Source organism: Dreissena polymorpha, chromosome 2 (assembly GCF_020536995.1).
Source record: "Dreissena polymorpha isolate Duluth1 chromosome 2, UMN_Dpol_1.0, whole genome shotgun sequence".
NCBI lineage: Eukaryota > Metazoa > Mollusca > Bivalvia > Myida > Dreissenidae > Dreissena > Dreissena polymorpha.
In genome coordinates, this window is record NC_068356.1 from 109,289,572 (window position 1) to 109,311,178 (window position 21,607).

Here is a 21,607-nt window from a genome sequence, read left to right on the forward strand (position 1 = left end):
CTGCAGCAACCATGGAAATTGCAGTCACTTTTTTTACCAGCAATGTAACAACTTAATGCATCAGGTTTTACCCAGGGGGAAATTTCCAAAATACATAATTTTGGTTTATTATACTTATCAGTTGAACAGCCAGGGCAATATTAAATGACAACCCATGCTATCCAGACATTCCAAAAAGTGCTGGACCTGACCAATGTTTTTAAGACAGGTCCGATTGAAAATGCTATTTTGCCGGTCTGAATGTCCGGCAAATAATTCAAGAGCAAAAGTTTATTTATTTCATAGAATTAAAACCTGAAAATAAAACAGAGCTAATATGAACTATAAGCATACATCGTATTTTTGTTAACATTCATGAAGTGTTACTGTGCATGCGCACCTAACACTTCCTCCTATGGAAGAAGAAATGTTGGTTAAACGAAAACACATTCCGCAACTCAGATCATTTTAATCAGGGTATTTACAGTTTTTTCCTGATCCATGGTGTGTTTTCATTGATTTATAGATCCTTGTTGCTAGATTGATGACATTTGTAATTCAATTCTGAGATGTCATATAATATTGCGAACAGGATTAAATAGTTGTCATTGAAAATTACAGATAATTGCTTTGTGCTCTTCAAACTTTCTCTGTTAAGCTATGTAATTGATATCCCACATGTATAATGTTGTTTTAGGTATTTCATTGTTTCCTTACAAGTATAAATGTTTTTTTGTGTGTAAAATTATTTATTTACATTCTTCAGTCACTGTCGCATGTAATTAGCAGAATCTGAAAATATTTGTTAAGTTTTAACAGCAATTTGCATACCAGTGTACAATTATTGAATTTTCAATTGAGGAATTGCATTGTTTTAAACAATTGTTGGTTTAAATATTTTCTTTAAAATGATGTGTTTTTTTATTTGTTAGTGTTCATTGTTAAGTGTTATGTTTTTAATTTCCATTCCATTTTTATGCCCCTTTTCGAAGAAAAGGGGGCATATAGTGATCGGACTGTCCGTCTGTCTGTCCGTCTTTCCATCACACTTTGCGTTGAGGTGTCGAAAAATGCTCATAACTTCTATGTCCCTTGAGATATAACCTTCATATTTGGTATGCATGTGTATATGGACAAGGCCTTTCCATACGCACACAAATTTTTACACCTGTTACCTTGACCTTGAACTTAGGGTCCGCATTTAGGTTTCGAAATCTGCGTTTAGGTTTCGAAAAAAGCTCATAACTTCTATCAAGCGTTTATATGGGGCATATTAAAGTCATCCTATGGTGACAGCTCTAGTTCTAGTTATCATTATATCAATTAATTTGAGTTGATTACGTGACGTTTCAGTCCTGTGAATCCCAGTCCAGTCCTGCAAGTTTTATAAGTCCACAGGACTGAATTTCTTGTGCATTTTAAAAACTTTAGGGATTGTCCGGCTATTTGGTTACAGGTTTTTAATCATTTATTTTATTGCAAATTGTTTTTTAATTATTATTTTTTGCTAAGTGCCCTCCATTCGTCATCGACATCTTGACGATGGATAGACAGGTGTCTGAGCAATCATCCCCGTCCGAAAGGGGCCAGACATCTGTGCCCCTATCGGAGGCAGGGTCGGGACAAGAGACAAGTGCAAATGAAGAGATCATAAGCAATATGCTGACAAGAGTCAATGAGCTTATAAAGCAAAAACGACTCCAAGATGCGCTTGAAAAATGTGATACAGGTATGTAATCAGGGTTGTCCATGGGTGATTTTTACAACCGAAATGAGCCTACAAAAAATGCTATTTGCTCCCTGATAAGATTGCAATTTGACCTAGAAGTTAACATTAATAGTACAATTACTAACAAATATTTACTGTAAGCTTACCATAGAGTTTGTTTATTCATGCGTGCCTTAGGGGCATTCATATTTTCATTGAAGTTCTTCTTCTCCTTAACCCTTGACAGATTTTAAAAAAACTTCACAGGATATATGATCCTCTTTCAGAATTGTTGAAATGGTTCCAGGTCATTAAATGTTTAGGTCACTGGAGCTGAAATTAGAAATAAAAATGAAAAAAATCTGGTCTATAACAAAAATTGTAAGAGCTTTTGTTTTTTAATCGTAAAGTGGTCCTCTTTTATTAAGTTTGTTCAAATCTGATCAATGTTGGTTGTTAATTGTCACCATGGTCGAATCCTTATCATTAACTGTACATAATATTTTAAGCCCATGTTGAGAAGACCCTGCAGTTTGTTATAAGGTTTTATTTTGTTACAGCCCTGTCACAGTACGGTAGCATAGAGATCTTGAGAGAGAAGAAGATCAAGATCCTGTGCCTGCAGGGTCGAATAGAGGATGCATATAATGAAGCCCTTGTCTGGTTACAACAAGAACCTCGGGTATGACTGTAGTGTTTTGAAGCTCATCTGCCCTATAAATTCCCATCCATCTTGTGTCATTGTTATAATATATCCAAGTTCAATATTTTCGGTTTTTAGACAAACATGGCTGTCAGGTATTGTCACTGATCTTTTATATCTTGATATAATGAAAGATTGTGAGATCTACCAGCTGATAACAGTTATGTTCCATGTGGTCTAAAGTAAGCGTCCTCAGGTCTTTTGACCCTCTTGTTTTTCCATTTTCACTCCTTCAAAACAAGCTGGTGAAAATTCTTAAAGCATGATTAAAACTTTGTCATTACAGGTACCTTATTTAAAAACCAATTTAACTATGCAATATTGTTGTTTTTTTCTTTGCGGATAGCATATTAATTAATTATATATGCATCTTTTCTATATAGACATATTTGATATGGTGGATGTGTTCTTCCAGAATTCCACTGCCATTAAAGAATTGAAGAGGTTGAAGGTTGTACTCAATGCAATAAAGGATCAGGTAATGGCACCAAATGCGACATAGAAAGCAGTGTTCCCACAAATAATGAGGGGTTCACATCAAATATGACATAAAAGCAGTGTTTCCACAAATAATGAGGGGTTCACATCAACTATGACATAGAAAGCAGTGTTCCCACAAATAATGAGGGGTTCACATCAACTATGACATAGAAAGCAGTGTTTCCACAAATAATGAGGGGTTCACAGCAACTATGACATAGAAAGCAGTGTTTCCACAAATAATGAGGGGTTCACAGCAACTATGACATAGAAAGCAGTATTCCCACAAATAATGAGGGGTGCACATTACTCTCCCATTTTCTAAGTTGAGGACAATTAATTGGAAACAAATAAAGGTATTTAAAATAGTTTTTCATAACAACTGAAGTATTACATACCATTATATATACATGTATAACACTATTTGGATAAACAGTCAAATAATTCATCTTTAGCAATTTAATGTCTTATACATGTTGGTACTATTTATATATACTTAGTAACTAGCTTGAATGGTAATTATGATATCAATGATTATCTTTTTATTTTCAAACAGCATTATTAGTTATTGGTGCTGATGGTCATTGTTGACGGTTTTTGCAGGACTCTGATGACGAAGCAGTGGTCACTACTGTCCAGTCAGAGGAGCCTGTCCCTGTGGTCAGTTCAGCCCCGCCCCTTCAGCAAGCACCTGCCCCCAGCTCCGTCCCCAAGCAACCCAACAATAAGCCTACCAAACCTGGTGGGTTGTGGAGTCATGATACATCCTGCTGTGTTGTATGCCTGAATAAAGAACAAACAGTACTTGGAATCATTCAATAATAACTGTTTGTTTGCCAATATGCTTGGTAGCTCTGTTTGCTCACATCTTATGTCGCAATTTATTATTTGCTGTAATCGATGTATAGTCGGAGTTGGTGTGAATAATTTGCCATAGAAAAATTTACCATTAAAACAAGTGCAAATGTTTTGTTTCTTGATAAAGAATAACCTATTATCAAGCTTAAATGAGTCTCATAAACTTAACCATTTACTCTTGATAAATTGGTTCGACATTTAGTTTATATACATGACATTTAATAGATAAATGATACATAACAAAACATTATTGAAAATATCTGTTAAAACTCAAGATAGCTTTAATTGCTGGGTGTGCCGTTTTTTTTGCAAGTTGTCTGCCATCTTGTAAAATCTGTAAGTTTCAAGCTACAAGTATACATGTTGTGATTTTAAACTCGGCTGTTTTCGGAGAAAACCCGAGGTATTGCCAAAGCCAGCTCCTTGTGTAGTCCGCCGTCGTGTCGTGCTAAAACCTTGACATTTTGCTATAAAATCAATGTGCTTCCACCTACAACTTTGAAACTTCCTATGTACATGCACCTTGATGAGTTCTACACGCAACACCCATTTTTGGGTCACTAGGTCAAAGGCCAAGGTCACTGTGAACTCTAAAAAAAAAAAAAAAAATCTGACAAGCTTTCATTTATTAAAAACTGCATCCGCAGCCAAGCGCTGGCACCCATTATGCGGTGCTCTTGTTAGTATCATAATGTATGTGTGTTTTTGAATAACCATCATGATAGTATTTTTTTTTCAGATTTCTCCTGTTCATTCTGCAATATGACCTTCGACTCCAAGACTGACCTTGACACCCATTGCCGTAGCGACGAGCACAAGAAGAACATCACGTCAGACGAGGGTCACAGTTGGAAGTACCGGCCCCCTCCAAGAGGATTGGTGGCGGAGGATTACACCCTTTGTGAGAGGTACACATGATAAGAACTTGTGCAGGGCTCTAAGATTTTCTGACAAAACTCTTGTCACTCTGTAGTCTTATTAAGCAAGGCCAAATGTATTCCAATACATGTGAACATGGCAAATATGAAAATAAAAATATGAGCAAAAAGGATAAACAAAATACCAAATCAAGGCTTGTAGACTGTGCTTATTTCATTCACAGCATTGGCATATATATGTTAAAGATTTTACCAACAGGTTTTTAAGCCATTAAAAAAGCAAAGACCTTGTTTGGTGGACAGGTAGTGTCTTGAAGATACATTCAGCAAGGTTTGTTGGAGTATGTTCTATATGAGTGTTATTAATCCCTGAAAGAATTGTCAGTAACTCAATTTTATTGATGTAATGGTAATCTTTGAAAGCTCAAGGTAAAATTTAAATTCAAAGATGGCAAAATTAGTTTTCGCTTTTTATTTTCAAAGAGCATGAACACATAATTGTTAATAAATAACATTTACAATATAATTCAAAACAATTCCAAGTATGGACAAGTTCTGCAATATGAGATTTCCAAAACTGGATAAGTATAGGATATTAGATTACACCTCCATGGGTAAGTTTGAGTTTTCCCCCTTTATGTCAGGTATTCATCTAACGGTCGCTGTCCATATGCAGACAAGTGCATAGAGGCCCACTCTCAAGAGGAGTTGCAGGAGTGGCGGGAACGGTTCAAGTTCAAGCGACAGCAGCTGCAGATGGCCAAGGACAAACATCTCCATGGTAACACCTACCCGGAACAACTCATGGAGAAATTGATGACGGCTGAGTACCCCAAGTCTGTGGTACGGTGTTTTGTTGACTTTGTGCATGTTCATGGTATTGTCGATAGTTCTTTAATCTCGGGCTTAGATTCAGATGAAAATATTACCCAATAGAAAAGCATATCAGAAATAGCCTTGATTGTATTGTTTTATGTTGTTAGTCCATTATGTATACTTGTTGAGACACACTAGAGTCTATTTCTTGGGTAGAACCAGTTCTTTGTGTCTTTGAAGAAGACCTTGTGAATGCTCCCAAAGTGGGTGGGGAGCCTTCGATCTTCTTATTGTTAGTTGGACATACACCACTGCAAACATGTTGAGAAAAGCATACTCAAGCATTGAATTCTTCCTTTCCAAATATTCACAAACCTAAACTGCTGTTATAGCCAACTTGTTTAATGTAGCAGAACCAAATATCTTTCCCATTGCTAGATTTGCCCCTTTACAATATAACTCAATGCAAATAAAGTTTATCTTCATTTTCCTTGCCAGATGGTGGCAAACGTTGACTATGCGAAGGTGATTGTGAATTCTGATCTCAAAGTGAACATGATCTCGAAGAAGTGTACCCATGCTTGGACCTTCACCATTACCAGCAAGGTTAGTGCTTAAACCCAAGGAGGTTTTAAAAAGTAGTCATTCAAACTTTACAACTAGTCATAAGCCCTTAATGAAATAGTATTTGCCAAGACTTTACTAGTCATTAACCCAGAACTAAGTAGTCATTAACCCAGAACTAAGTAGTCATTAACCCAGAACTAAGTAGTCATTAATCCAGAACTAAGTAGTCAATAATCCAGAACATATAAAGTCATTGACCAAGAACTAAGTAGTCATTGACCAAGAACTAAGTAGTAATTGACCCAGAACTTAGTAGTCATTAACCCAGAACTAAGTAGTCATTGACCAAGAACTAAGAAGTCATTGACCAAGAACTAAGTAGTCATGGACCAAGAACTAAGTAGTCATGGACCAAGAATGAAGTAGTCATTGACCCAGAACTAAGTAGTCATTGACTAAGAACTAAGAAGTAATTGACCCAGAACTAAGTAGTCATTGACCCAGAACTAAGTAGTCATTGACCCAGAACTTAGTAGTTATTGACTTATAACTAAGTAGTCATTGACCAAGAACTAAGTAGTCATTGACCAAGAACTAAGAAGTCATGGACCAAGAACTAAGTAGTCATGGACCAAGAATGAAGTAGTCATTGACCCAGAACTAAGTAGTCATTGACTAAGAACTAAGAAGTAATTGACCCAGAACTAAGTTGTAATTGACCCAGAACTAAGTAGTCATTGACCCAGAACTTAGTAGTCATTGACCAATAACTAAGTAGTCATGAACCAAGAACTAAGTAGTCATGGACCAAGAATGAAATAGTCATTGACCCAGAACTAAGTAGTCATTGACTAAGAACTAGGAAGTCATTGACCCAGAACTAAGTAGCCATTGACCAAGAACTAAGTAGTCATTGACCAAGAACTAAGTGGTCATTTACCAAGAACTTAGTAGTCATTGACCAAGAACTAAGTAGCCATTGACCAAGAACTAAGTAGCCATTGACCCAGAACTAAGTAGACATGGACCAAGAACTTAGTAGTCATGGACCAAGAATGAAGTAGTCATTGACCCAGAACTAAGTAGTCCTTGACCAAGAACTAAGTAGCCATAGGCCAAGAATGAAGTAGTCATTGACCCAGAACTAAGTAGTCATTGACTAAGAACTAAGAAGTAATTGACCAAGAACTAAGTAGTCATTGACTAAGAACTAAGTAGTCATTGACCAAGAACTAAGTAGTCATTGACCCAGAACTAAGTAGTCATTGACCAAGAACTAAGTAGTCATTGACCAAGAATGAAGTAGTCATTGACCCATAATAAAGTCGTCATTGACCCAGAACTAAGAAGTCATTGACCTAGAACTTAGTAGTCATTGACCCAGAACTAAGTAGTCATTGACCAAGAACTAAGTAGTTATTGACCCAAAACTTAGTAGTTCTATCAAAAGTGTGGAGGTTTTGTAGTGTGTATTTACAATTTACCGCAGTAGGTTGCTTTACACAATTAATTGCCACATATTACTTATCAATACAGTGCAAACCAAAATAAGCTGTCTAATAAAATAATGTTCTTCTAGACTGAAATTGATGAACTTTTCTGGTAATACTACATAACTCTCAGTATGTTGAGATACAAGAAGCTGCAAGTTATGCAATCATGAAATGAAATTCCACCCTGTCAATAATTTATTCAACATCAAGTGACCAATGACCAAACCGTTTGTCCTATGACTTCCTTACCATATCTCAACCATAAGGACAATGAGAAAAAACTGCTACTTAGCTTTGGCTTTTGTAACAATATAAGCACTTGAATCATCAAATGCTTGGGCAACAAACCACTTGAAACTCTGTACTGGAATGTACAGAACAATGCGCTGTTAATTGATTACTGTTTTAAAATGTGGTCAGATAAAGAACCCAATACATGCTCAGTAAAAATCGATTGGATACTGTTTCCTACAAAAATCTTTTAAGATATGAATCAAATGGAATTAATTTTTAGTATAAGCTTTTCCTGAAAATTATCTACTAGTTATAGAAGTTGAAAAATTGTTGTGAAATCTCCTTTCAATTGACTTTTGGCTGGCAATATATTATTATGTTATATATTATTTGGTAAACATCTTTTATACGTTATTATCAGTTTGAATGCAACTTAACACCCACAAACTTTCAATGAAAATCCTATTTGCTTTGAATTGTCCAGGAAATCTATTTAACGGAATTTTATAAATTGGGAGTGGTCGTAGGGCAGTATAATTCACCATGCTTTATATGTGTACCTTAAGATGAACTTTTTTGTATGTATGATAAATTGTATGGCTGTAACGAATACACTAGGTGACGAATACGATACGTATCACGAATACATGGTGGCGAATACGAATATTTATTCGCGAATATGAATTTCAATGAACAAAAGTAATACTGACAAGTTGACATGACATTATATTGTATGAAACAATGAGTATTTGTCAAAATTTTGATTAATTGAGTATCATTGCATACTGAAAATATAAAATATAACACTTTGAAATAACAAAACACTGACTAGAACTGCTTAAACTTTGAACACAGTTTTGAAACCATGACTAGTACCAATAAAATCCTTGAGTAGAACAATTAAGAGTCAACAGTTGACACATAAGTGACAGTACCCATTCACATTTTTTTTGATGAGCATATGCCAGATAGGTGATGTAGATGATATTTCAATGTCACCTATCTGACATATGCTCATTTGATATATTGAATAAAAACGGTGTGACAATAGAAAAAGTATTGAACAAGAAATAGTTGTCATTACCCCATAAATACTGACCACAACTCAAATATTCAACCATTTTTGTTGATAATCTCACTGTGTAACATAGTGGGTGGGATAAACATGATGAAAAACGCCGGAATAAGGAGAAGAACATTTAAATATAGGGGTTTATTGTATGAACCTTCATTTGTAAGGTAAGATGAGATGATTAAACTTTCAAACTCGAAACCACGTTGTTTGTATTCGTCAAATATTCGGTTCGGGAGGTGGCAAATAACGAATAAGATTCGTCCACAGCCGATTCGAGTAATTTGAATATTCGCATGTATCGTTACAGCCCTAATAAATTGTCATACAGTTTGAGTTTTGTTAAAAAGTAATATCTAAAACATGTTTTTCAATCCTTGCACAAAATATTTAACTTGTAATGTTTTTAAGTCATATAATGACCATAGGAGAATGAATGTAATGTCGTGAGAAGTAGTTATGATTTTATTGGTCAAGTGTACTATTGTGTTATCAATGGAAGTCACAATTATTAATAATGCACTATTAAATGTATTTTCAATTGGCCATTTGAATGTTTAATATCCATTCATAGTCACAAGCTGTGATGTAGCAATATGAGCAATGGTCTGGAAGAACTGGGATTCATGTATGTGAGTATTAAGTGTTATCCAAGATAAGGCTGTTCAGGGACGACACTTTCAGCTTTCATAAAAAAATGTGTTTAAAGAATGTGTCTTTTAAAGGAAAATCCAGTCTAGGCAGAAAGTGTCTTCATTTTATATACATGCATTAAGCCCAGTTTTACCAAAAAGCATCTCATGTTTGGTGGTTGGAAATCAGTGATCAAAGTTTATAATCCATAATTGGCTTTTAAAATTTTTGTTTCAATTAACCAAAAAAAAATTATATCATGTACTCATCAAAGGTATACTGAAGGAAAAAAGTATTTGCAATTAAAAATTGCAGTTAATTAAAATTTTATTCTTGAAATTAGACTAATTGTAAAGTATAAAAGTATGGGGACAAATAATTGAAATCACCTTCTGAAGGTAAAAATACTTTTTAGTTTTTTGTCTGCAATTGTTTTGAAAAAAAAATCACTGCCTACTTTCTGGGTTTAGTTATCAGATAGACAGAAACAAACCTTTTTGTTTGCCTAACATGAAATTGCAAAGTCCTTATTTTGTTATAGCGCCATTCAAATTAATTTATGTTATATTGTCTTATTATACCCCCACAAACGAAGTTTAGGGGGGTATATAGGAGTGAGCTTGTCTGTCGGTCGGTCCGTTTTAAGTGTTCGCTCTCTAATTCAAGTTGTTTTCATCCGATCTTCACCAAACTTGGTCAGATGTTGTATCTAGATGATGTCTAGGTCAAGTTCGAATATGGGTCATGCCGGGTCAAAAACTAGGTCAGGAGGTCACTTAGTACGTTTTAAACATTGAGCATGGTTTTCGCTCTCTAATTAAAGTAGTTTTCATCCGAGCTTCACCAAACTTGGTCAGAAGTTGTATCTAGATGATGTCTAGGCCAAGTTTGAACATGGGTCATGGCAGGTCAAAAACTAGGTCAAAGGGTCACTTAGTGTGTTTTAAACATTGAGCACGGTGTCCACTCTCTAATTAAAGTAGTTTTCATCCAAGCTTCACCAAACTTGGTCAGAAGTTGTATCTAGGTGATGTCTAGGCCAAGTTCGAACATGGGTCATGACAGGTAAAAAACTAGGTCACGGGGTCACTAAGTGCGTTTTAAACATTGAGCATGGTGTCCGCTCTATAATTAAAATAGTTTTCATCTGAGCTTCACCAAACTTGGTCAGAAGTTGTATCTAGATGATGTCTAGGCCAAGTTCGAACATGGGTCATGGCAGGTCAAAAACTAGGTCACGGGGTCACTTAGTGCGTTTTAAACATTGAGCATGGTGTCCGCTCTCTTATTCAAATAGTTTTCATACGATCTTCACCAAACTTGGTCAGAAGTTGTATCTAGATGATGTCTAGATCAAGTTTGAATATGGGTTATGCCGAATCAAACACTAGGTCATTGGGTCATTTAGGGCGTTTTAAACATTTAGCATGTTGTCTGCTCTCTAATTCAAGTAGTTATCATCCAATATCTTTACCAATCTTGGTCAGAAGTTTTATGATCTCTACGCCAAGTTTGAATATTGGCCATGCTGAGCCAAAAACTAGGTCATGGGGCCACTTAGTGCATTATTTAACATTCAGCATGATGTCCGCTCTCTCATTCAAGTAGTTTTCATCCGATCTTCAACATACTTGGTCAGAAGTTGTTTCTAGATGATGTGTAGGTCAAGTTCGAACATGGGCCATGCCAGGTCAAAAACTAGGTCACTGGGTCACTTAGTGCGTTTTAAACATTGAGCATGTTGTCGGCTGTTTTTTGTGAAGACAACATGCAAAATATTATGGGTCAATGCAACATGTGGGGGTATTCGTTTCGCCTTTCACCTGTGACAAAGCACTAGTTTTGTTAGCCAATGGAATTTAGGAAACTTGTTTTGGGTTTAATTCTATTCAATTCAAATAACCAAACATTAGTTTCATACCAGTCACTTGTTATTGTATAACCATCTTGATAAAAGCTTCGTTCAATTACTTGAATATTTAAATTTCCTTGTAGTGATTATAAATTAATACAAATAGTTTTTATCAGGTATGTGATTTTGGTGGTTTCTTATTTTGAAATTTGAAACTAATATTCACATGACTTTCATTTCTTTTTTGCTGCTTATTAGTTGCGTTTTCAGAATGTGTATATTGTATCCATTTAGTAACTACAGATTCAATTTGTATGAGATATATTGCCTTATGCTTTTATTTTATAATCTTATTTAAACTGTAAGCACAATTAATTGTATCCATAAAATAAATCTGAACGATATCAATGATATTTTAATATACTCGTGTGTATAGAAAAAGCTATTTGACATGAATAAATATATGGGCAATTACTGTAGTATGCTTCATGATGAAAGAACAAAAAAGTTCAGAAAAAGGAGGAAACAATTAGAGTTGTTTCAAGGCTATTGAAGAAAGAAGTAATTTGCAAAAATGTGGGGGAAAAAAATGTTTGCAAGCTTAATTTTTTTTAAAGTGATTTACGGATGTAAATGAATGTCATGTCTTCTATTATTATATATTAAATACCTTTCTGCACTTAACTACACTTAACTAAATTTTATGTATCAACCCTAATCAGAATGATGTAAAATCTTACAATAAGAAATCCCATGCTCCTTTCAATGGTTGACATGACTCTGTCAACTACATGTATTGGTAGTCAGAATTTGGTTTTCTTGTTGAAAGAGGTGGCTCTTTAAAGATTGTTTTCATGTTAATGATCTTAACAAGCAAATAAAATGTGGAGATTCTGAAAATTGTTCATGCACTATTATACAACCATTCGTGAGTCATGGCAATAAATGTTTGTTTTTAAAGCAATTGCTATCTTAAAAACGTAATTTGTGTCTTATGTCATGTTTGACGGTGATAATATTAATTCTTAATATTTGCTGACGAAAAATAACTATTTGCCCAATTTTACAAGACATGCAAAATTGGTCACCATTTGCCTTGTGAACATTAAAGACCACATTTATCACCCAGTCTTTATGCATTTGTCCTGATGAATTCCAGGCAAACTCAAAACTTGGTCATCTGGGGTCAAAAACCCTTTCACAGTGGCAAATTAAGCAAAAAATGCTTGACCATGCAAGGATTTTGTTGACGTTTGTGTCATGATCAATATAGAACTTACTAATCCCCATCAGGTGAGCAAACAAGAGCCTCGCAGCCCTCTTGTTTCAAAGACCAGCTGAGACTGTTCATTTTTCAAGAAGATAAGCACTGTTCATGTATTTAAAGACTCCATAGGATCAGCATGCTAAGGGTGGTGCTATCATGACTAAAAATATTGATGCATTTTTTGTTTTTATTTTATTTCAAACATCAACTTATACCATTTACGCGTATTTCCATTCACTTGTTTCGTAGACTCGGTGAAACCATTATCAGTCTTTTCTCTTCAGGTATTTCAAACATCAACTGGGATCAATAATGTCGTGTTAAAGAAATCCACTGACCCATTGAGACCATTCATTTCAAGTTATTTGAAAGACCATATTAAATTTCTCTGTATGTAATTTCATGTCCTACATAGAAATTTGATAATCTCTTTTACCATTTAGTTATTCCAGAAAAATGAATGATTCTGTAAGTTTCTTATTATCCCCTGCCAAAGGTGGAGGGATATAGAATTGGCCTTGTCTGTCTGTCTGTCTGTCTGTCTGTCTGTCTGTCTGTCTGTCTGTCTGTTGGTCAGTATTTCACAGAATTTTGAAATAGGCGGTGGATTCCAATTTAAGATATTTGCTTGTTTCATTTATTTTATAAATCCACTGAGACCATAATTTTTTTTCAGTTGTTTAACAGACACACCGAAACAATATTAATCCCATTCAATTATTTCACAGACCAGCTGTGGCCATTAAATAATTGTTCATTTATTTCAAAGACTTATTTACATTTCCTCTTTTCATTAATTCCAGACATTTCTCACACAGTTATTTCAAAGATCAACTGACACCATAATTAATTTGTGGTTATTTTATTTCAAAAGGAGTAAACTTCTGCAATGCCTCTGCATTTAGTTATTTCAAAGACCATCTGCGCCCCTTCATTTCTATGAAATCATAAGGAATTTGCGTCTGTCATTTTCGGATGGGTTTGTGTGAAATTCCTGGATCAGTGAACCCACGAAATCAACGATATAATTTTACAGAATTCCAAAAACTGACTAATTGTTCCTTCAGATCTGCATCCTGCGTGTGGTTCTACTTGACGAGGCGGTCTCCAACTACTTCTATGTGAGCAGCATCTCTGTGGGGCCCAAGAAGACCCAGAAATACCAGAACATTGAGAGCCACTGCCAGGAGTGGAAGAACCCAGAGATCACCATCAACCGACCGGGGGAGTACGTCTATAGGGTCAAAGTGAGTACTTCTGTTGGGTCAAAGTGAGTACTTCTTGAGGGTCAAAGTGAGTACTTCTGTAGGGTCAAAGTGAGTACTTCTGTAGGGTCAAAGTGAGTACTTCTGAAGGGTCAAAGTGAGTACTTCTGGAGGGTCAAAGTGAGTACTTCTGGAGGGTCAAAGTGAGTACTTCTGTAGGGTCAAAGTGAGTACTTCTGGAGGGTCAAAGTGAGTACTTCTGGAGGGTCAAAGTGAGTACTTCTGGAGGGTCAAAGCAGTCCTTCCCAAAATTATAATTTATTGCCGGCCATTAGGTCCTATAATCATGCAGCCATTTCCGGCCTAGACTGATTATTTCATGCCCAAAAAGTAAATAATGACGACGAAAGACAAAGATGACATTATGAACAATATTTTAATATTATCAGATTAATACAAAAATCAAGCATTAAATCATTCAGAATTGCCAAGATTTCTTTAGCATTTGTCTCTGAATCCTGGATATCTGAATCCTGGATATCTGAATCCTCTACTGAAGACACATTCTCTGACTAATCTTCTTTCGTTGGATTCCCATCAGGCATAGCCTTGGGTGGGCGCTAATAATTAAGTCGACGAAGACCATCTCCCTGTATCATGAGCATACAATACTTAATCTTTTTGCTAAGCTGTTGTAGGCTAGAATACCTTATAATATTATACTAGTCTTAAAGTCAATCTCAATACTTTTGAGTGAATTATTTGGATTTTTTTTTTAAATTATGGTAGAAAACTTTGTTGGTCCTGTATGTAGGTGTGAGTTTGTTACGTAAAAACATCATTAAATATTTAATTTTACATAAAACCATCGAATCTTAACAGCCATTTGTCTACAGCTGCTGAAGGGTCATGAGCTGTAACATCTGCAGTGCTGAGTTTGATCATCATGAGAGTTTGGTTTGGCTCCTTCACCATATTTTAATTAAAATGTTTTAAGATATTAAAAAATAAAATGAAAACAAAATCACAAGTTATATATCTGGATACTCTGTTTTCCTTCAAACTCCTGTGTAGATATTGTCAGATCGCTTTGAACTCCTGTGTAGGTGTTGACAGATCGCGGGAAGATCACAATGACCTGTGTTAATGCCCTGCTTGCTTACGAATTAATCGGATATAACGGGAACCAAAAGTATATGGTATCGATTCTCTCCCTTTGCGAATCTACTCATATAGTGATGACGTAGCAGTGATATTTTTACAAATTTTCTCATCTGAGTCCTGGGACTCAATAACTTGCAAATCTATGAGTCCCGGCATTGAAAGAATGAGTCCTTATATTAAACGATATTATTTTTTGAGAAATTTCAATGCATTTTTGGGACTCACATAATTCGAAACTTTGCATCCCCAGACATTTTTGTGTGTCCAGGACGCAGGACTCGCAGGTAAAAAAATCACTGACGTAGTGTGTAATTTGCATTCACGACGCAGCAAAAATCTTCGGATACTGTATATTCACGTACGTCATTCAAGAAATGTTACCAATGAAATTTTTTCTACATGATTGGAGTATTCATAAATAACTCGGTAAATTCACACTTTAGCCTTGAAACTTTCCTGGAAATAGCTTATGGAATTCCAAATTTCGCCATAATTTTATTACCGGACACGAGGTCCGGCAATATTAGAATCATTTCCGGATTTTCCAAATTATTATCAGAAAAATCCGAGGACCGACGGTATTTCGGAAAGACTGGGTCAAAGTGAGTACTTCTGGAGGGTCAAAGTGAGTACTTCTGGAGGGTCAAAGTGAGTACTTCTGGAGGGTCAAAGTGAGTACTTCTGGAGGGTCAAAGTGAGTACTTCTGTAGGGTCAAAGTGAGTACTTTTGGAGGGTCAAAGTGAGTACTTCTGTAGGGTCAAAGTGAGTACTTCTGTAGGGTCAAAGTGAGTACTTCTGTAGGGTCAAAGTGAGTACTTCTGTAGGGTCAAAGTGAGTACTTCTGTAGGGTCAAAGTGAGTATTTCTGGAGGGTCAAAGTGAGTACTTCTGTAGGGTCACAGTGAGTACTTCTGGAGGGTCAAAGTGAGTACTTCTGGAGGGTCAAAGTGAGTACTTCTGGAGGGTCAAAGTGAGTACTTCTGTAGAGTCAAAGTGAGTACTTTTGTAGGGTCAAAGTGAGTACTTCTGGAGGGTCAAAGTGAGTACTTCTAGAGGGTCAAAGTGAGTACTTATGTAGGGTCAAAGTGAGTACTTCTGGAGGGTCAAAGTGAGTATGTCTATAGAGTCAAAGTGAGTATGTCTATAGAGTCAAAGTGAGTACTTCTGGAGGGTCAAAGTGAGTATGTCTATAGAGTCAAAGTGAGTATGTCTATAGAGTCAAAGTGAGTATGTCTATAGAGTCAAAGTGAGTATGTCTATAGAGTCAAAGTGAGTATGTCTATAGAGTCAAAGTGAGTATGTCTATAGAGTCAAAGTGAGTATGTCTATAGAGTCAAAGTTAGTATGTCTATAGAGTCAAAGTGAGTACTTCTGGAGGGTCAAAGTGAGTATGTCTATAGAGTCAAAGTGAGTATGTCTATAGAGTCAAAGTGAGTACTTCTGGAGGGTCAAAGTGAGTATGTCTATAGAGTCAAAGTGAGTATGTCTATAGAGTCAAAGTGAGTATGTCTATAGAGTCAAAGTGAGTATGTCTATAGAGTCAAAGTGAGTATGTCTATAGAGTCAAAGTGAGTATGTCTAAAGGGTGAAAGTAAGTACAGTCCACTCTCGTTATCTCGACATCGGATATCTTGATATTCTTGATATGTCGAAGTAAGCTCAATGTCCAGACTTTTTTCCTTCTTTATCTATATTAATAAACATCGCATATCTCGATTTTCTTTTTTGTCGAATAATTCGATATCTCGATATAAAATTTTGTCCAGAGTCCCGATTTTACATGTATTTACTGTGGTTTATCTCGAAGTGCGAATAACTGTTCCAGTGTCAGCAAAAGGTGCGAATTTTTTTCTTTGATACTTCACCGTCCCGCTTTGCCCGGCTGCTCCCGATACTGTGCGGTAGGAAATTGATCCGTTAATTGCATCAATGATCATACGTGTGTAATGTCGTTAGCCATTAACACTTGAGTAAGGCCCATATACACTTGAGTAAGGCCTGTCACTTTAACTGTCACATTAACATCAATTAACTGCAATTAATACACAGCCTGCCGAAAGGCCAAAAGATTAATTGTTATTTACAAACAACATTCCAAAATGCATGGAGTTATATTTTTGTGTATATAAACCGTCGCAAATTCGTCTTGATTGGACGTCGATTGCATCATAACTTTAAATAGCTACATTAACGGATGTTTACTTGACAGTTTAGAAAAATTATAACCGCATGTGTTCATGCAATTCTGTAATACTTAAAACGTCATTTTAAGCATTTAAATAGCAAATTTAATCGTGCCTCGTAAAAACGCGTATATATCAGGTAAAGATTATTATGCCACATGGTGACGGCTTTAGTTAGACCACTTGGCAGGTATTTAGATGTTATAAACAGGGTAAATTTTCGTCTTATTTTTTCTTTGAAAACGCCTAATAGGATATCTCGAACTCTCGATATTTTTTCTTGTTCCCGCCGACTTCGAGATAACGAGAGTGGACTGTAGGTCTATAGGGTCAAAGTGAGTACGTCTATAGAGTCAAAGTGAGTATGTCTATAGAGTCAAAGTTAGTATGTCTATAGGGTGAAAGTAAGTAGGTCTATAGGGTCAAAGTGAGTATGTCTACAGGTTCAAAGTGAGTACTTCTGTAGGGTGAAAGTGAGTACTTCTGTAGGGTCAAAGTGAGAACTTCTGTAGGGTGAAAAAGAGTCCATTTATAGGGTCAAAGTGAGTACGTCTATAGGGTGAAAGTGAGTACTTCTATAGGGTCAAAGTGTGTCCATTTATAGGTTGTGAGGACATCTATAGGGTGAAAGTGACTACATTTATAGGGTCAAAGTGAGTACATCTATAGGGTCAAAGTGAGTACTTCTATAGAGTGATAGTGAGTTTTACTTTGGGATGAAAGTGGGTAAATCTGTAGGGTGAAAGTGAGTATGTATATAGGGTCAAAGTAAGTACATAGGTAGGGTCAAAGTGAGTATGTCTATAGGGTCAAAGTGAGTACATTGATAGGGTTAAAGTGAGTATGTATATAGGGTCAAAGTGAGTACATTGATAGGGTTAAAGTGAGTATGTCTGTAAGATGAAAGTGAGTATGTCTATAGGGTAAAAGTAGTGTAAATTGAAACATTGCTGGTGTAATCTTTCAAGATACTGTATGGGAAGGCAGCAAACATATCTTGTAAAGGAAGGGATAGTATTGATTAGCTAGTCTAAGCTACACCTGCTTGCATGGTTCAAACATCACATTTTAACCACAGTTGCCCACTCTTGATGTTTCCCCTAAAACAAACGCGTGTTGTAGCACCAACCAATTTTTTTGGGGGGGGGAAATGGGCAAGTAGGCCCCTTCTTTTATTCCATCCTTTGAGAAAAATGTAGAGGCCCTCTAAGTCTTTAAGGGAAATGGGCAAGTAGACTCCTGTTTTTTTTTCTAAGCCTGTGCTTATTATCTTATTATTCTCAAGGTTGTATTCAAGACGGACATCTATGGCGCATTCCGCCAGACCCTTGTGTTTGACTTTGGTTCGGAGCCGGTCCTCAGTCGTGACATGCACGTGGAGTCTGCCCCCGTCACAGACACGGAGAAAGTGCTGTCTGAGATACGCCTCTCACAGCAGGGCAGGTGGCAGTCTGATAAGGTCACCGTGGTGGAGTACAAACAAAAGTAAATTTCATTAAGTGTCATTTCAGTCATTTTGTTTAAAACATTTTTTAATGTGAATAAACAGCAAATTATTTCAATTGAGGTCATTAAAATAAGAAATGACATCGCTATGCCATTTAAGAACTAACTATACTTTTTTACTATGGGATGTTTCTTCACCAATCAAGAGATCAAATTATTGCTTAATTCTGCGTGTAGGCTGCCAATTATTTTATTTATTTGCCACTTACTTTAAGAAAACAAAATAATAAATACTAATATCTAAATCCTGCTTACAGGCCCCCAGATGACGTGAAGTCCATGGCGCTGTTGAAGAAGTACGCGCTACCGGAGATGAGCAAGTTCCACTTCTCTGATCACCTGATGCACTCACCAACCAAGGAGAACTACCGCCTCTGGATGCATGAGATGCTCTATGTGGAGGAGCTGGCACAGATTGACAAGATCTCTAAGTAAGGATAGCGGATTATCTTCCACTTTTGGAAATGTAAACAGTGGTTTTAGTTTCAGTCTTTGCCAGCTGCATGCAGCTTAATGTGTATGTTGAATTGATATCCATGAAGTGATAATTTCCACAGTTTATGTCAGATTGTTATTTGATCTGCCATGGCACCATACCTTCGTACTTTTTAAGCATGGATGGATTGTTTTGTTAAATTAACCCTTTGCATGCTGGGAAATTTGTTGTCTGCTAAAATGTCGTCTGCTGAATTTCTAAAATTATCATTTTCTTCAATTTTTTTCAAAGAATACTATCAGAAGTAGCAAACAGTTTGGATCCAGATGAGACGCCATGTTCTGTGGTGTCTCATCTGGATCCAAACTGTTTGCAAAGGCCTTCTAAATTCGGTTCCAGCACTGAAAGAGTTAAGATCAACAAGATACCAAAGTGGTTGGTTAATCAAGGGTTAAACTAAGAGATTTAATGAAAGAGTTGTTACACTCAATCCAAACAATTAATTGAATGTCTGTATTGTAGCAATGCAAAGATTCATAATTGATCAGTTGTAGCTTGTTTATCAAGGATTGACCAATCATGGGTTTATTCTTATATTGGAAGTGCTAAACAAGAAGCACATGGTAAACAAAAGCAGATGGTTAACAAAGGCAATTGTTTACAGCAAACTCTGGACAAACGACTAGTGTTAGATTTCCATCTACTCTTTATTCATACAAAGTTGTGTCGGAAACTAGTAAGTAAATCTAATTATAGAGAACTAGTAAGTTTAGACACAAGCTTTGTTTTCAACACTCATCTCAAAATATCTGCTCTAGCTAAGCCTGTTTCAATCACACTTATACTGCAGTGATTATTTTTGTTCAGCATCTCTTATGCTGCATTTATTGGTATAACTCGTGATGCCCAAGAAGATATTTTATCACATCTTCATAACATTAATTCACAAAAAGGATAAACTGATAATGGATGAAAATATGTACCTTTTAGTGTTGTATGGTCGATTTAATGACATTAGGCAACTACAAGTGTCTGAAATATTAAGTTAATTGTATTAAATGTATTTGAATATATGAACATCACAAAGTATTATTATCCCCCGCCATAGGCGGAGAGATATTGTTTTGGCGTTGTCCGTCCATCCGTCCGGCCAACTGGCTTTTTTGTGTCCGGATCCATATCTTGGAAGTGCTTTGATGGATTTCATTGAAATTTGGTATGAGTATTTATATGGATAAGAGGATGATGCACGTTGGCATTGTCCATCGGTCCAGAACACTTTTGTGTTCAGAAGTATATTGGCCGGAGATATCAATTCAACGAATTTGCTTGTTTAAATTAAGCTTATTGTTTTCTTTTTATGTTCCCCACCCACTATAGTGGGGGACATATTGTTTTTGCTCTGTCTGTTGGTCTGTACGTTGGTCTGTTGGTCTGGATGCTCCAACTTTAACATATGCAATAACTTTTTCAATATTCAAGATAGCAACTTGATATTTGGCATGCATGTGTATCTCATGGAGCTGCACATTTTGAGTGGTGAAAGGTCAAGGTCATCCTTCAAGGTCAGAGGTCAAATATATGTGGCCAAAATCGCTCATTTTATGAATACTTTTGCAATATTGAAGAATACTTTTGCAATATTGAAGATAGCAACTTGATATTTGGCATGCATGTGTATCTCATGGAGCAGCACATTTTGAGTGGTGAAAGGTCAAGGTCGAGGTCATCCTTCAAGGCCAAAGGTCAAAAAAAAAATTCAAAGCAGCACAGAAGGGGACAAACAGGTTCCTTGTTGATATTTTTTTTCACAACTTTGGTAATATATGAAATTTGCTTTTGATCTCATATAAGAAAACATATTCACAAATCACTGAAAATCAAATTCTTTTATCCCCGATAGGTTCAACATCACAACTTCACTCCAGCTGGTCAATAGATTTCTGCTCATGCCTGGCTCACTGTCCGCTGCAAAGTTTGCACAAGATGGGGAGCTTTTTGCCCGCATGAAGCTGGAGGACGACCTTTCTGTGGACTCGGTCGCTGGTCGACTGATCCTGAAGAGCACAAATCTTGTCTGGTTGGCACCGCATAAACCTGCACCGAAGAATAACACTCTGCCAAAAAAGGCAAGTATGTTGGTCATAAAATGACTGTTTTTATTTTTTAGCATAATCACTTTTCAATTGCAAGCTTAGCTAAAGTTTACCAGCAATGAGAGTAAAAGAGATATAAGAAGAGATATAAAATGTCTAATATATTAGAAATATTTAAGGCCTTAACTAAAAATATTTCAAACTAACATAGGGAATAGTTTAAACCTTAAGTTGGAAATGGATTTTCGACCCATTTTTAGCGAGGCTGTTTTCGGAGAAAACCCGAGCTATTGTCATAGCCAGCTCGTCGTCCGCCGTAGGCGTCGTGCTAAAACCTTAACATTGGCCATAACTTTTTAAATATTGAAGATAGCACCTTGATATTTGGCATGCATGTGTATCTCATGGAGCTGCACATTTTGAGTGGTAAAATTTCAAGGTGAACATCATCCTTCAAGGTCTAGGGTCGAAAAAACA

At 36.2% G+C, this 21,607-nt stretch overlaps 1 protein-coding gene across 3 annotated transcripts in view; it reads left to right on the forward strand.

The window, feature by feature from the left end:
• LOC127868443 (probable helicase with zinc finger domain) overlaps positions 1 to 21,607 on the forward strand; it is a 60,212-nt gene that overhangs the window by 700 nt on the left and 37,905 nt on the right. For all 3 annotated transcript variants that reach the window (XR_008044135.1, XM_052410224.1, XM_052410225.1), the window contains exons 2-12: positions 1,492 to 1,708; positions 2,248 to 2,369; positions 2,806 to 2,868; positions 3,474 to 3,612; positions 4,468 to 4,636; positions 5,251 to 5,449; positions 5,921 to 6,028; positions 13,608 to 13,787; positions 18,378 to 18,577; positions 18,856 to 19,029; positions 20,938 to 21,163. Coding sequence is in view for 2 of the 3 variants with exons in the window: in XM_052410224.1 (XP_052266184.1) it covers positions 1,522 to 1,708; positions 2,248 to 2,369; positions 2,806 to 2,868; positions 3,474 to 3,612; positions 4,468 to 4,636; positions 5,251 to 5,449; positions 5,921 to 6,028; positions 13,608 to 13,787; positions 18,378 to 18,577; positions 18,856 to 19,029; positions 20,938 to 21,163 (1,767 nt within the window). In the remaining variant the exon portion in view is untranslated. The remainder of the gene's footprint in view (positions 1 to 1,491; positions 1,709 to 2,247; positions 2,370 to 2,805; positions 2,869 to 3,473; positions 3,613 to 4,467; positions 4,637 to 5,250; positions 5,450 to 5,920; positions 6,029 to 13,607; positions 13,788 to 18,377; positions 18,578 to 18,855; positions 19,030 to 20,937; positions 21,164 to 21,607) is intronic.